Source organism: Pongo pygmaeus, chromosome 15, assembly GCF_028885625.2.
Source record: "Pongo pygmaeus isolate AG05252 chromosome 15, NHGRI_mPonPyg2-v2.0_pri, whole genome shotgun sequence".
NCBI lineage: Eukaryota > Metazoa > Chordata > Mammalia > Primates > Hominidae > Pongo > Pongo pygmaeus.
The window spans coordinates 43,745,798-43,762,192 of NC_072388.2; the positions used below are offsets into that span (position 1 = coordinate 43,745,798).

Consider the following 16,395-nt stretch of genomic DNA (forward strand, 5'->3'; position numbering starts at 1 on the left):
ATACTAGAAATGGGTGTCGAGTTCAAACCAGAAAGTGCAGATGGTGGTTTGGTGCTACTGAGGAAATGTTTTAGGATTTAAAAGGAAATTTAGATTTTAAAAATTACCTCAAATGACTATATTTTTTAATGAATACACTTAATTTATATATTGTGGGCTGGGTGCAGTGGCTTGAACCTGTAATCCCAGCACTTTGGAAGGCCAATGCCAGGGATCACTTGAGGCTAGGAGTTCAAGACTGGCCTGGGCAGGGTGACCCTGCCTCTACAAAAAGTGAAAAAATTAGCTTTCACTACATTACAGGTATGCTGGCACATACCTGTAGCTCCAGCTGCTTGGGAGGCCAAGGCAGGAGGATCACTTGAGCCCCAGAGGTTGAGGCTACAGTGAGCTATGATGGATGGCATCACTGTGCTCCAGCCTGGGTGACAGAGTAAGACCCTGTCTCTAAAAAAAATTTTTTTGTGAGCTTTCCACATAAAATCTAACTTTAAAAAAAAATCTTTCCCAAAATTTCAAATATAATTTCATATTGCTATTTAAAATTCTTTGCAGTTTTATCTGTTAAGGTTTATCTTAATCTGTCAAATGTGCATATGGATATAGCTGTAAGGCTGAACTGTGGCCCAGACAATGGAAACTGAACTTTCTTCCTCTTCCATTTGACCTTAAAGCAGTCCTTTGAGTTTTTTTTTCTTTTGTAGAGATGGGGTTTCACCATGTTGCCCAGGCTGGTCTTGAACTCTTGAGCTAAAGTGATCCACCCACCTTGGCCTCCCAAAAGTGTTGAGATTACAAGCGTGAGCCACTGTGCCCAGCCCCTTTGAGTATTTTGATTTGCCCTTTGAGTATTTTGAGTATTTTGATGTTGCAGTTTTTTCTGTAGAAGAATCCCTACTGTGTTCTTGATCAGCATAGAGTATAAACCTAAATAATTTGCTCTTCAGATAATATAACTGGTGGTAGTTCACTCACTAGACCATCAATATATTGATTAAGGAATAATGATAAGGGACCATGTATAATAGGTTGTTTAACAGAACCACTGTTATTTTTGCATTGAACAGATGAAACTAAAGAACTTTTTTTTTCTTAAGGTTGTAAGAGAACTAGTCAAATATACAAATCACTTTAGAATCTTGGCTCTAAGTGCCACACCAGGTAGTGATATAAAGGTAAGTAAAATGTTTTTCCATTTATTACAGTTAAGAAAATAAAGCTTTTGGTTGGGTGCAGTGGGTCCCACCTGTAATCCTAGTGCTTTGGGAGGTGGAGGTGGGAGGATCACTTGAGGCCAGGAATTCCAGACCAGCCTGGGCAACATGGTGAGACCTATCTCTACAAAAAATTAAAAAAATAGTGAGCATGGTGGCACACATCTGTAGTCCCAGCTACTCCAGAGGCTGAGTCAGGAAGATTGCTTGAGCTTAGGAGATCGAGGCTGCTGTTAGCTATGATTGCCACTGTGCTGCAGCCTTGGTGACAGAGCAAGACCCGTAATCCCAGCACTTGGGGAGTCCAAGGCGGGCGGATCACAAGGTCAGGAGATCCAGAGCATCCTGGTTGACACAGTGAAACCCTGTGTCTACTAAAAATACAAAAAATTAACCGGGCGTGGTGGCGGGCACCTGTAGTCCCAGCTACTCAGGAGGCTGAGGCAGGAGAATGGCGTGATCTCGGGAGGCGGAGCTTGCAATGAGCCGAGACAGAGCGAGGCTCCGTCTCAAAACAAAAAACAAAAAACATAAATGAATAACCCAAATAATAAGAACTTTTATATGGGGCCAGATCAGTTTTCCATTGTAGTATTTATCTAGTTTGACATGAGAACTACAACATTTCCTACAACCTGCCTAGCTTTTTTTCAGTGGTTGCAGGACTTCCCTCCCCTCCCCTCCGCTCTCTCCTCTGTTCTCCTCTGTTCTCCTCCCCCTCCCCTCCCCTTCCCCCTCCCTGTTGCATTCCCCTTCCCCTTTCCCTTCCCTTCCCTTCCCTTCCCCTCCTCTCCTTTCCCCTCCTATCATTTCTTTCTTTCTTTTTTTTTTTGACGGAGTTTCGCTCTTGTTACCCAGGCTGGAGTGGAATGGCATGACCTTGGCTCACTGCAACCTCCGCCTCCTGGATTCAAGCGATTCTCTTGCCTCACCCTCCCGAGTAGCTGGGATTACAGGCGTCCACCACCACGCCTGGCTAATTTTTGTATTTTTAGCAGACACAAGGTTTCACCATGTTGGCCAGCTGGTCTCCAACTCCTGACCTCAGGTAATCTGCCGGCCTCAGCCTTCCAAAGTGCTGGGATTTCAGGCGTGAGCCACTACGCCCAGCCCAGGAGTTTCTTTAAATTAGTAGTTTTCAGACTGCAGTGTGCATAAGAATCCCTAAAACCTGTTAAAAATACAGGATATTTTTAAATAGTAAAATGATTTTTAAAGATTGTTACCGTTTTCAGTTTTTTAAAGTTTTATTTTTAAATAACTTTAGATTGCCAGAAAAATTGCAAAAATTGAAGTCTTCGTTTGGTCCTCTCCCATCTTCCCCTAATGTTAACGTATCATATAACCATAATAAAATTATCAAAGCCAGAAAATTAGCATTGCTATACCAGTAACTAATCTGCAGATCTTGTCTGAATTTTGCCAGTTTTCCCACTGATGTACTTTTCTGCTCCAGGGTTCAGTCTGTGATCTCACATTGTGTTGTCATGGCTTCTTAGTCCCTTCTAATCTGTGATGGTTCCTCTTTTTTCTTTTTTTTTTTTTTTTTGAGACGAAGTCTCGCACTTTTGCCCGGGCTGGAGTGCAATGGCATGATCTCAGCTCACTGCAACCTCCACCTCCCAGGTTCAAGCTATTCTCCTGCTTCAGCCTCCAGGGTAGCTGGGATTACAGGCACCCGCCACCATGACCGGCTAATTTTTTGTATTTTTAGTAGAGACGAGGTTTCACTATGTTGACCAGGCTGGTCTGGAACTCCTGACCTTGTGATCCGCCCGCCCCGGCCTCCCAAAGTGCTGGATTACAGGTGTGAGCCACTGCGCCTGTTCGCTTCCTCTTTTTTCTTCTTTTCCATGACCTTGATGTTTTTGAAGAGTAGGTGCCAGATATTTTGTAGAATATCCCTCAATTTGGGTTAGTCTGATGTTTTCTCATGATGTGGTGGTGTTATGCATTTGCTAACAATAATCCAGAAGTGATGCTGTACCTTTCTCAGCATATCCTATCAGGGAATACATGACGTTGCTTCGCCTTTTTACTTGTGTTGTTAATCTTGACTTAGTTAAGATGATGTCTTCTTGGTTTCTTCATTGTGAAATTACTGTTATTCCCTTTGTAATTAATAACTGTCTTGTGGGGGAAATACTTTGAGACTATGTAAATAATCCTGTTTTAGCATTGGATGGTGGTTCTTGGCTTGCAACAGTTATTGTTGTGGTATTTGCCTAATCATTCTTTCTCTCTTTTACATTCATTAATTTGAATTCTTCTGCAATAAAGAGTTTTTTTCCTTCTATGGGCCACAGTCCAATACTATTTTACCAATTTTATTAAGATTGTTCCAGCTTTGGCCGTTAGGAGCTCCTTCAAGCTCCTGTGTCCTTTAGACATGCACTTTTTTTTTAAACAGAGTCTCACCGAGTCCTCCAGGCTGGAGGGCAGTGCACAATAATACTCACTGTGGCTAAATTTCCCAGGCTCAGGTGGTTCTCCCATGTCAGCCTCCTGAGGAGCTGGGACTACAGGTGTGTGCTACCACACCCAGCAAATTTTTGTATCTTTTGTAGAGACAGGGTCTCCCAGTGTTGCCCAGGCTGGTCTAGAACTGCTTGTCTCCAACTCCTGGGCTCAAGTGATCCACCTGTCTCAGCCTCTCAAAGTGCTGGGATTATAGGCATGAGCCACCACACCTTGCCACTCTTTTTTTTAATGCTTCTGTAACTTTCTGACATCATAAGATACATTATGCTCCTTTAATATTTTTTTGGCCCAGCCATGGAATCAACAGTATGTCTGGGAAATTCTGGTTTCCTTTATTGAAGAATGGTAAAAATGCAGATTTTGAGACCTGTCCTATAATATTCTGATTTTAGTAGCTCTGAACGGTCTTCCATATTGAGTAAGGATTTTTTTTTTTTTTTTTTTTTTTTGAGACGGAGTCTCGCTCTGTCACCCAGGCTGGAGTGCAGTGGCGCGATCTCGGCTCACTGCAACCTCTGCCTCCTGGGCTCAAGCAATTCTCCTGCCTCAGCCTTCTGAGTAGCTGGGATTACAGGTGCCCGCCACCATGCTCAGCTAATTTTTGTATTTTTAGTAGAGACGGGGTTTCACCATGTTGATCAGGCTGGTCTTGAACCCGTGACCTCGTGATCCACCCACCTCAGCCTCCCAAAGTGCTGGGATTACAGGCGTGAGCCACCACTCCCGGCTTGAGTAAGGATTTTACTGGATACATTCTGTGGCAGCCTTTTTAATTTTTTTTTTTTATTTTTATGGGTATATAGTAGGTATATATATTTATGGTATATATGAGATATTTTGATACAGCCATGCAATGCATAATAATCACATCAGGCTAATGGGGTATCCATCACCTTAAGCATTTATTCTTTTTGTTACAATCCAGTTATACTCTTTTAGTTATTTTAAAATGTACACTTATTACTGACTATAGTCACCCTATTATGCTATCAAATATTAGATCTTATTTATTCTATTTTTTTGTACCCATTAACGTACTGTCCCCCCTCCTACCCCCCTTCCCCACTACCCTTCCCAGCCTCTGTAATCATCCTTCTACTCTCTATCTCTATGAGTTCAATTACTTTAATTTTTAGCTCCCACTAAAAAGTTAGAACATGTGAAGTTTGTCAGCAAGATCCCCCAGGCCCCGGGCAAGTCCAGAGATGCCATCTAGGAGCCAGAAACTAGAGCCAGAAACCTTAGAAATCTACCTTGTGCTCTATACTACTGCAGCTAAGCTTGCACTCAAAGCACAAGATGAAGTCCTTCTCACTCTTTCTTTCCACAGGCAGAGGAGCGTCTCCCCATGGCCACCACTACCATAGGCCCATGGGGTGTACTGCCAGTCTACTGCTGATTTTCATTTAAGGCCCAAGGACTCTTCAGTCAGCTTGTGCTGAATGCTGCCAGGCCGTGGACTCACCCTTCAGAGAAGTGGGTTCCCCTCTGGCCTGGGACAGTTTCAGAAATGCTGTTCAAGAGTCAAGGCCTGGAATCAAGTCCCAAGAGCCCATTTGTTGCTCTTCCCCACTGTGGCTGAGCTTGTACCTAAGGTGTAAGACAAAGTCTCCTTTACTTCTGCTTTTCTCAAGCAGAAGTGGTCTCTCATCATAGCCATCATTGCTAGAGATGGGCTGGGTCTCACTGGAAGCCAGCATGTCTAAGAGTCTCACCCAAGGCCCATGACATATTAGCTGGGTATTGCTGATGGTTATTTAGGGCCCAAAGGCTCTTTAGTCAGCAGGTGATGAATCTTGCCAGGACTGGGTTCTTCCCTTCAAGGTAGCGGGTTTCCTTCTGGCCCAGGGTATGTCTAGAAAAGTTGTCAGGGAGCTAGGGTTAGGAACGGAGACCTCATGACTCTGCCCTGTCCTGTTGTGGTTGAGCTGATATCCAGGATGCAAGACAAAGTCCTCTTTACTCTTCCCTCTTTTTTCCTCAAGCAGAAGGAAGGAGTCACTTTCGTTTCTGTGAGCTGCACAGACTGGGGTTGAATGAAGGGTGGTGCAAGCACTCCTTTAACTGTCCCAGCTGGTGTCTCACTAGGTCACATGCCCCCCATGTTCATCGTCTCCAGAGCATTTGCCGGAACTTAAGTTCCAGCCACTAGGATGGGGAATTCCCTTCTAGATAGGGCTGGTCTAAATTCTCCTTCTGTGGCGGCATTGATGGAGTTCCACTTGGTTTTCCTTTTCACTGTGACAGAGCAACACTTAGTTCAATGCACAGTCTCCCAGAAACTGCAGTCTCCTTCCCCCAGGTTCTTAGATTCTTTCTCCACACCACAGGGCCTCTGGGGGATGAGGGAGGGGTGGTGTCTATGATTCAAGATTGTGTTTCCTGGCTGAGCGTGGTGGCTAACGCCTGTAATCGCAGCACTTTGGGAGACCAAGGCAGGCGGATCACGAGGTCAGGAGATCGAGACCACACTGGCTAACACGGTGAAACCCCGTCTCTACTAAAAAATACAAAAAAGTTAGCTGGGCGTGGTGGCGGGCACCTGTAGTCCCAGCTACTCTGGAGGCTGAGGCAGGAGAATGGTGTGAACCTGGGAGGCAGAGCTTGCAGTGAGCCGAGATCGTGGCATGGCACTCCAGCCTGGGTGACAGAGTGAGACTCCGTCTCAAAAAAAAAAAAAGATTGTGTTTCCTACCTCAAAGTGCCTCTTTTAGCAATATGAAGTGAATACCAGGTACTGTGATTGCTCACTTGATTTTTGGTTCTTATGAAGGTGCTTTTTTTGTGTAGATAGTTGTCAAATTTGATGTTCTGCGTGGGCGATTATGTGTATTTCCATCTTGCTCCATGCTTCCAATGATAGCTTTTAACTCTCGCAAGCTGCAAGACTTTTTTCTTCTATCCTTTTTTTGATGAGCTTAGAAATTCTATCCTATCTTTGGTTTTCTCCCTGACCTCGTTTAAACATTCATGTTTTTCAGTCAGCTTAAAAATGTCATCCCCCTTTGGGAGGCCGAGGCGGGTGGATCACGAAGTCAGGAGATCGAGACCATCCTGGTCAACACAGTGAAACCCCGTCTCTACTAAAAAAAAATACAAAAAATTAGCCGGGCATGGTGGAGGGCGCCTGTAGTCCCAGCTACTCAGGAGGCTGAGGCACGAGAATGGCGTGAACCTGGGAGGCGGAGCTTGCAGTGAGGCGAGATCACGCCACTGCACTCCAGCCTGGGCGACAGAGCAAGACTCTGTCTCAAAAAAAAATAAAAATAAAAAAAAAAAAAAATAAATAAATAAAAGTCATCCCTTCAGAAAGGTCTGTTCTAACTAAGCTATCTTGTCAGTCAGTGTTCCTTATCTTGTTATTTTCTTCTTAACGTTTGTGATAATCGGTCATTCTTTTGCGTATTGATTATTTTGGTCTTTCAGCGCCAGTAAAATATCAGCTACATGAATGTAGGGATTATGCCGATTTTGGTCGTTCCTCTGTCATTAACTCAATGCCTGGCATGTGGGAGTTACTCATGTATTTCTTTCATGAATGAACTATTAAAAGCGATAAATTTAATTTTATAAAATGGTCACAAATGTACTCTAGATTTTGAATACGTATAGGCCCCCAGTGATTATGGTGTGCCGTATTGGGCACTGTGCCAGGTATTGGGAATACTAAGATATGATTCTTGCCCCAGGCTGTTTTTTTCCCCCCCAAAACTAAGCCCTCAAAGCTTTCTTTTTTCTTTTCTTCTTTTTCTTTTTCTTTCTTTCTTTCTTTTTTTTTTTTTTTGGAGACAGGGTCTTGCTCTGTCACCCAGGCTGGAATGCAGTCACAACTGTAGCTCGCTGACTGCAGGCTAGAACTCCTGAGTTCAAGTGATACTTCAGTAGGTGCTTGCCACTTCGCCAGCAATTGTCATTTTTTTGTAGATATGGGGTCTCACTATGTTGCCCAGGGTGGTTTCAAATTCCTGGCTTCAAGCAGTCTTCCCAGCTTGGCCTCCCACAGCCCTGGGATTACACCCTTAGGCGTGAGCTGCTGCCCGGCCTAAACCCACAGGCTTTCTATTTTTGTTTGGGCGCCATGGCTCAAACCTTTAATCCCAGCAGTTTAGGAGGCCAAGGTGGGCAGATCACAGAGGTCAGGAGTTGGAGACCAGTTAGGCCAACATGGTGAAACCCCATCTGTACCCAAAATACAAAAACTAGCTGGACATGGTGACATATGCCTGTAGTCCCAGTTATTCAAGAGGCTGAGGCAGGAGAATCGCTTGAACCCGGGAGTCAGAGGTTGCAATAACCTGAGATAGATTGCGCCATTGCACTGTAGCCTGGGCGACAGAGGGAGGTTCCATAGCACCCCCCCCAAAAAAAAAAAAAAAAAAAAAAAGCCGGGCGTGATGCCTCACACCTGTAATCGCAGCACTTTGGGAGGCCAAGGCGGGCAAATGACGAGGTCAGGAGTTCGAGACCAGCCTGGCCAACATGGTGAAACCTCATCTCTACTAAAAATACAAAAAATTAGCTGGGTGTAGTGGCAGGCGCATGTAATCCCAGCTACTGGGGAGGCTGAGGCAGGAGAATCATTTGAACCCAGGAGGCGGAGGTTGCAGTTAGCCGAGATTGTGCCACTGTGCTCCAGCCCAGGTGACAGAACGAGACTCCGTCTCAAAAAAAAAAAAACCACACACAAAAAACAACTTTTAATTTTTACATACTCTGAGGATCCTCTTTTTTTTTTTCTTTTTAATTGTTAATCACACTGTCAGTACCATAGTCTCCTGCTACAGAATACAACAGATTATATGTTTTTTCTCCAGTTTCCTAATTTTACAATGAAGTCTCTTTATAAGCTTTGGGTACATGAAATTTAGTCCTGGAAATATATTCACATCATATATGTTGATTGAAATGGAAAATATTCTACTAGTTTATCAATAACTGATTTAGTGTTGCTAATCTGAAATTTTTGTCTGAGTCTTTATAAAGACTCTATTTGTAAAGTACCAAACTACATTTGAGGAACTTTTTGGACATTTACAAATATTCTTATTTCTTGGATGCTTGGCTTGAAGGTCTGTGTGGGGAAAAGATGTTTCGGAAGCACTTTTCACCTATTGTGCTACTTCTGATGTACTTTTTTAATGGGCTTATCTTCTTTCTTTTTGGTTATTTAATGATATAAATTTCTGGTGCTTCTTTCAAAATTTTACTGCTATTTTATTTCTGTTAGTGACTTAAACTAAAAAATTTTAACATGTAATTTATGATCATACTTAATTGATTTCGCATAGGCTGTGCAACAAGTTATTACTAACCTGCTAATTGGGCAGATAGAGCTTCGTTCTGAAGATTCTCCAGATATTTTGGCATATTCTCATGAAAGAAAAGTTGAAAAGCTTATTGTTCCGCTTGGTGAAGAACTTGCAGCCATCCAAAAGACCTATATCCAGGTAAACCATTTTTATGACATTTAGGGATTTCATAAATAAACTGGTAATTGAATTATTTCAGCTAACAGGATTTGGATGTGATTATATAGTTATCTTATTTTTATATAATTGATATGTTGAAAAAATTCTTTGAAGTTAAAATTTTTGGAATGAGCACTGTGTTTTGTATGTACTAGCAAACTATTATTGAAAGGGAAAATACAAAAGATGGGCCATTTGTAAAGCAAATAATAGCCGTACATGGTTTTGTATTTTTTTAAGTAAACCTTTTAACTGGAATATAGAACATGCACACACATACACACACACACAAACAGCAAAAGTAGACAAAGCATAAGTGTATCACTCAGTGAATTTTCACAAATTGCACACACCCGTGACATGAACACGTACTGAGATTCAGCCAGAAGTTTCTTTCTTTTCTTTTTATTGTTTTTTGTTCAGCTCACTGCAGCTTCCACCTCCCCGGTTCAAGCAGTTCTCCTTAGCCTCCCAAGTAGCTGGGATTACAGGCGCATGCTACCACATCTGGCTAATTTTTCTATTTTTGAATAGAGATGAGGTTTCGCATTGTTGGCCAAGCTGGTCTTGAACTCCTGACCTCAAGAGATTTTCCTGCCTTGACCTCCCAAAGTGCTGGGATTACAGGTGTAAACCACCATGTGCCCGGCCCCCAGAAGTTTCTTTGTAGTGAAGTATATTTTCACTGTTGTCCTCCCTGATCCTTTATACAGCAGTGCTTTTCAACTGGAAATTACTTCACCTACCTGGCAACATTTGTCAATGACTTGACACATTTTTGGTTCTCACAACAACAACAACAACAAAAAGGCAGGAGAGAAGGGGGAGGTAACAGGTGAAATGTGGAGTTATTATTGGCATCTAGCATATGGAGGCCAGGAAGCAGCTGAACATCCTACAACGGATAGGACAGCAACCCCACAACAAAGAATTATCTGGCTCAAATGTCAATATTATAGCTGTTGAGGACCTGCTTAGACAATTGTCATTTTCACTGGGAGAAATTTGTGGTAACACATTGTTTTTCTATAGTTCATAATTAGTGTCATGGTTGAACAACATGTTTTCACATTTTCATTGCCATGGATTAAAGATGGTTACAGGAATAGATAACCAAAAAGTTATCTGTCACTTTATCTATAATAAGCCTTTCTTAAAGAGACATTTTGTAGTAATACAGCTTTTTTGTTTTTAAATTATTTGTAACAAAATTCTAAGCATTATTGAGTTAAGATATGGCAAAGTCTTTTTGTAATTGTCTCTTTGATACTAGTGCATTTTTAATTGAAAATCATTCCATTTATAACAATGTAAATATGATAATTCTTATAATCATATGCAAATGTAATTTAATTTTGTTGGTATTTTTAGAGTGCCTTATTAGGCACTATGATCAGCAAAGTTGGAAGGGAGGAAAAAAAAAGTATTAAACTAGCCATAATTTAGAAAATACAAATTAGGCAAAAATTTAAACAATTACATACTGCTATAGTAGGTCTTCATCTATAGGTCTCCTTTTGTGCCATTAAGCTCATTTCCGCCTCAGGACCTTTTTGTTTGCTGTCTCCTCTCTCTGGAATCCTTTGTCCTTAGAACCTCACATGGTAGACATACCTCATCATTCACATGTGAACTCAACTGTTCTCTTCTCAAAGAAAGTCTTTGTTCACCTTATTTAATAATTATCCCTTTCCTCTCAAAGACTCTACAGCATTATTGTGTTTTAGATTCTTAAATGCATTTGTTATAATGAAAATGATCTACTTTATTTGTTCGCTTCTTTATTCTTTGGTTCCCTCCATTGGAATGTAAACTATATGAGAGCAGTGACTTTATTTGTCTTAGCCACACTATCCCCAGCATTTAGAACAGTGCTTGTTACATAGTAGATGCTTAATAAATATTTGTTGAAAAAAATGAATCAGTGAGTAAAATTAAATATACTCAAGACATTTCAATTTATTCAGTACTTTACAAACTACTCTACAAATATCTGCTGAGGACCTAAGTGCCAAACTGGTCTAGATACTGAGGATGTAACAGTGCAGAAATCAAAGGTCTTCTTTCATGGTACTTACACTTAGATTATAGTGTGTGTAGGTTGAGGGAGAGAGGAGTTAAGAAATAAACAGATAAACAAATGTGTTGTTAAATTACAGTTGTATATAATAATTGCTCATGTTGATTTTTATATGGATATTATTTGGGGATAGATGTCAAGTAGTTTTAAAAGTTATCATTGCTGAGTTTACTTAAACATTCATTGTAAGACAAACTTTATTAAATATATAATTCCTATTTTAATATGTGAGAAAATGATTGTACTTGAAAAAGGACTTTAGAGCAAGCTTAAACTAGATTGCTTTTAAATTTGCAGATTTTGGAATCATTTGCTCATTCTTTGATTCAGAGGAATGTTTTGATGAGAAGGGATATCCCAAATCTAACAAAATATCAGATAATTCTGGCAAGAGATCAATTTAGGAAAAACCCATCTCCGAATATTATGGTAGGTATTTTTAAATAAATTTTGATGACAGATTAAATTTTCACTCAAAGCCAGGATAAAACATAGGTAATGATATTTTGGGTACCTATTAGCTCATCAATAATTGAAAAATGAGGCCGAACACAGTGGCTGATGCCTGTAATCCTAACAGTTTGGGAGGCCAAGGTGGGAGGATCACTTGAGCCCTGGAGTTCAGGACCAGCCTGGGCAACATAGTGAGGCCCTGTCTCTGCAAATGTAAAAGAAATAGCCAAGTGTGGTGGTATGTACCTACTCAGGAGCCTGAGGCAGGGTAGGATTGCTTGAGCCTGGGTGGTCAAGGCTGCAGTGAGCTGTGATTGCAGCATTGCATTCTAGCCTAGGTGACAGAGTTAGTCCTGTCTCAAAAACAAAAACAAAAAAATCAGAAATGTTTATATAGTTTATAAAAGCATGAAAAAAATCTGGCAAGAATACAATGTAATGATTTGAATTAAGATAAATTTTACCTTTTAACTTTTTCTTTTTTTTTTTTTTTTTTTTTGAGACAGAATCTCGCTCTATTGCCCAAGCCAGTGTGCAGTGGTGTGACCTTGGCTCGCTGTAACCTCTGCCTCTCAGGTTCAAGCGACTCCTGTGCCTCAGCCTCCCTAGTAGCTGGGACTACAGGCACGCATCACCACGCCTGGCTAATTTTTGTATTTTTAGTAGAGAGAGGGTTTCATCATGTTGGCCAGGCTGGTCTCGACCTCCTGACCTCAGGTGATCTGCCTGTCTCGGCCTCCCAGAGTGTAATCCCAAAGGTTACAGACGTGAGCCACAGTGCCCGACCTTTCTTTTTAACTTTTAAGGAAGAATTTGTCTTTTAGTCTATTTATTTTGTAAAGTCTCAAAGCCATGAGAAGGTAGATTGTAACTGAATTTTAGACACAGAACATTTATTCTTACTCTCAATACCAGAGTTTGAAGGAAGCATCACAGCAAGCTTCCTATTTCTAACCTGCATTGGAAAAAAATCAATGGATACAAAAATATCTATCAAACTAGGTCCAAAGTCAGAGAAGACACTCACGGACACAAAAAAGGGCACCAAGTCATTCTTTGAACTGATAGGGAATGCCTGTGCAAAAGAACAGAGGCAATTGAATTAAAGCATGTGGGAGACAGTGAGCAGACCAATTTGGCAGAGGATTTGGAAACCGGATATGATAATATAGGTTGTACTACATGAGAGTAGCTTTAAGTATTATACCACGAAACTGGATATAATAATATAGTTTGTGACTTCATGAGAGTAACTTTAACTATTATACCACGAAATGTGGTCTTTATCATATAGTATATGGGGAAGCACTAAAGGAGTCTTTTCTGTAAAATTATAGTATATTATTATTTAAAACTTTAATATGTTTTGATTTCTGCTAGGAAATAGTAAATCAAACCTGTTGAACTAGATCTTAACTGGAACTGGTGAGAGGTAATTAGGGTACCATTTTAGGGCATTTGTTAGTATCCTGGAATATTTAGAATCACTAACATTGATGTTAAATGCTACTAGAAATGTTAGAAAACAGTAGTCTTCATCTCAAAGGAAAATAATTAGAAGATGTTCTCCATGCGCTCCTTAAAAACTATCTTATCAGATAGATACACATACCATGTACTTCCGTAAAGGAATGTGTCCTTCATTTTTCCATGAGAGGAGTGGTTGAAAGCACGAGGCCTCTTAGCCCAAATTCCTGGGTCTAAATAGTGGTTCTGCTGCTTAACGGTTGTATGAGCTTCCTCATCTATAAAATGAGCATAACAATAGTAGCTACCTGCTAGATACTAAGATTAAGTGAATTGTGCAGGTAATGTGCTTAGAATAGTTTCTGGGGCTCAGTGTCAGATATTTTCACAGGACGTATACTTGGTATTAAAGGTTGGCATTAAAAGTCTGATTAAATATTTGTACTTTTGCCAGTAACATTCATGAGGATAAGCCATATCTAACTTATTTCCCATTTCCATTGTATCTAGCTGAGTGCTTGACATGTAGTAGATGCTTACTATATAGTTTTGAAAGAACAAATATATCTATATACTGCCAATTAATTTACCTGTAAAGAAAAACGTATAATTTTTTTTCTCCTTTACTTATTCTTTTTAAAATGTAAGTTTCCTGTTTAATTAAAGAAAAAGAAATAAAGGGGCAGATTTTACATACAAAATACATTGGTACCTTTCCATAGCAACATCCTATAAGATGACATTTAATAACCAATCAGTTATAGCAGTGTAGAAGGGAATGATGATTATGATCATTTGGATTATATTATAAATGTTACACTGACTGTGGCCTGACAACTTGGGCATGGAGCATGTATGTTCATTTATTTCTCTGGTTAAATTTGACATATGCTGTTTTTCTAGGGAATACAACAAGGCATAATCGAGGGAGAGTTTGCTATTTGTATTAGTTTATATCATGGTTATGAATTATTGCAGCAAATGGGAATGAGATCATTATATTTCTTCCTTTGTGGAATTATGGATGGAACTAAAGGTAAATTATATCAAATTATTTAAAGAAATAATGACATGTATTATTTTGGCTAAAGACATATTGAAGGGCTGGGCACAGTGGCTCATGCCTGTAATGCCAGCACTTTGGGAAGCCGAGGTGGGTGGATCACTTGAGGTCAGGAGTTCAAGACCAGCCTGGCCAACATGGTGAAACCCCGTCTCTAATAAAAATACAAAAATTAGCTGGGTATGATGGTGCATGCCTGTAATCCCAGCTACTCAGGAGACTGAGGCGGGAGAATTGCTTGAACCCGAGAGGCAGAGGTTGCCTTGAGTCAAGATCATGCTGCTGCACTTCAGCCTGGGCAACAGAGCGAGACTGTCTTAAAAAAAAAAAAAAAAAAGACATATTAAAGAGTTTGAATTACTTAAAAATGATTTATTTTAAAAAGCATTGGAATAATTAACAAATGGCCATGTTTCTTTGTTTTTAATAAATTCCTGGAGAAAAGGAAACCATTCATTAATACATATATGAATGTAGAACTGCAAAAAGTTTCTGGTTTTCATGTTTACACTTGAAAAAGTTACATTCATTGCTAAAGTTTAATTTCTTTTTAAAAAATACTACATTTTATCAGTTTTATTATTATTTATTTGAAAACCTTTTCTTAATTTCTGAAGGAATGACACGGTCAAAAAATGAACTTGGTCGAAATGAAGACTTCATGAAACTCTATAATCATCTAGAGTGTATGTTTGCACATACACGTAGTACTTCAGCAAATGGTATTTCTGCTATCCAACAAGGTCTGGTTTTTCTTTTAAAATTATGTATTTTGTTGTGTTTCTTAATCACAGTTAATTTTGAAATTTTTCTCCTTTGATGCAAATGACTACAATTATTTATATTTTGTAGCAACAGATCTGTTAAATGTGTAAATATTTCATTTTTTAAGTTAAGATTAATATATATTCAAGTTTAAAGTTTATATGCTTTAAACAATGTTTAAACTTCTTTAAACAAGTTTACAAACTTTAAACATATAACAGATGTTAGTAGTTGTTAGTGGTAGTAAAAATTCTCAGAACTATCAAAACCTGATTTTATAGTTTGATATGTATTTTTGCTTTCTTTGCTGCTGATTCCTCTTTAGGTTCTCTCAGAATGAAAATTTTACGAAAGTTCAAAGTTCATTTTACAGTAAGACTTATGGGCTACCTAGATGTTACCTCTGGTTTAAATTTTTAAAAAGTTAAAAAAAATCCAACATATGCATTGGAAAAGATAACTTTAATATACATTAGTGTAATTAAATATGGAAAAAAATAGAAAAAAATTTTGATATTTTTGTTTTGTTCCAGGAGATAAACATAAAAAATTTGTTTATAGTCATCCAAAGTTAAAGAAATTAGAAGAAGTTGTAATTGAACACTTCAAGTCATGGAATGGTAGGTCATATTTAGTAGCTTTAAGGCAAGACAAAGTTATTGCAAGAGGTAAAACTTAACTTACGGCCGGGTGTGGTGGTTCACGCCTGTAATCCCAGCACTTTGGGAGGCCGAGGATCACGGGAGGTCAGGAGTTCAAGACCAGTCTGACCAACATGGTGAAACCCCGTCTCTACTAAAAATGCAAAAAGTAGCCGGGCATGGTGGCACATGCTTGTAATCCCAGCTACTTGGGAGGCTGAGGTAGGAGAATCGCTTGAACCTGGGAGGTGAAGGTTGCAGTGAGCCGAGATTGTGCCATTGCACTCCAGCCTGGGCTACAAGAGCAAAACTTGAAATAAATAATCTCGAAAATAAAACAAACAAAGAAAAAACTTCAACTTATTAGTTTATTCTAACATTTCTTTTGGAGAAGGTGGGCTTTTAATTACTCTGGATAATGAATACTAAAACGCTGTGAGAAATTTTGGAAGGGTTAGGGCAAGGGTGGTGGTGGGAATGTTAAGAATAAGGTACTATATGAGTTAGCTTGGGGTAATATAAGGGAAGTGGACAGTAAAACAATATATAGTACAGTAAAAGAGTAAAGTAGATTAGGAGAGAGAGAGTTATAGAGGAGTGCTGTTTTATATAGGATGGTTATAGAAGGCTTCTCTGTAGAGGGATATTTAAAGTGATGATGCAGATAAGGGAGGAAGCCTTGTGAGTTTTGGAGGTTGGGTGAGAGATAATTCCAAGCAGTAAAAATAGCAGATTCAAAGGCTTTGAGGTGGCAGTAGGGTGC

The 16,395-nt window shown here is 39.7% G+C and overlaps 1 protein-coding gene across 3 annotated transcripts in view; it reads left to right on the forward strand.

The window, feature by feature from the left end:
- The window catches only part of FANCM (FA complementation group M), a 64,617-nt gene that overhangs the window by 3,599 nt on the left and 44,623 nt on the right, over positions 1 to 16,395 (forward strand). For 2 of the 3 annotated variants that reach the window (XM_054449157.2, XM_054449160.2), the window contains exons 3-8: positions 1,098 to 1,175; positions 8,984 to 9,142; positions 11,541 to 11,672; positions 14,067 to 14,199; positions 14,844 to 14,969; positions 15,525 to 15,611. In XM_054449157.2, coding sequence (XP_054305132.2) covers positions 1,098 to 1,175; positions 8,984 to 9,142; positions 11,541 to 11,672; positions 14,067 to 14,199; positions 14,844 to 14,969; positions 15,525 to 15,611 — 715 coding nt within the window. The remainder of the gene's footprint in view (positions 1 to 1,097; positions 1,176 to 8,983; positions 9,143 to 11,540; positions 11,673 to 14,066; positions 14,200 to 14,843; positions 14,970 to 15,524; positions 15,612 to 16,395) is intronic. The other variant, XM_054449159.2, reaches the window with a different exon arrangement.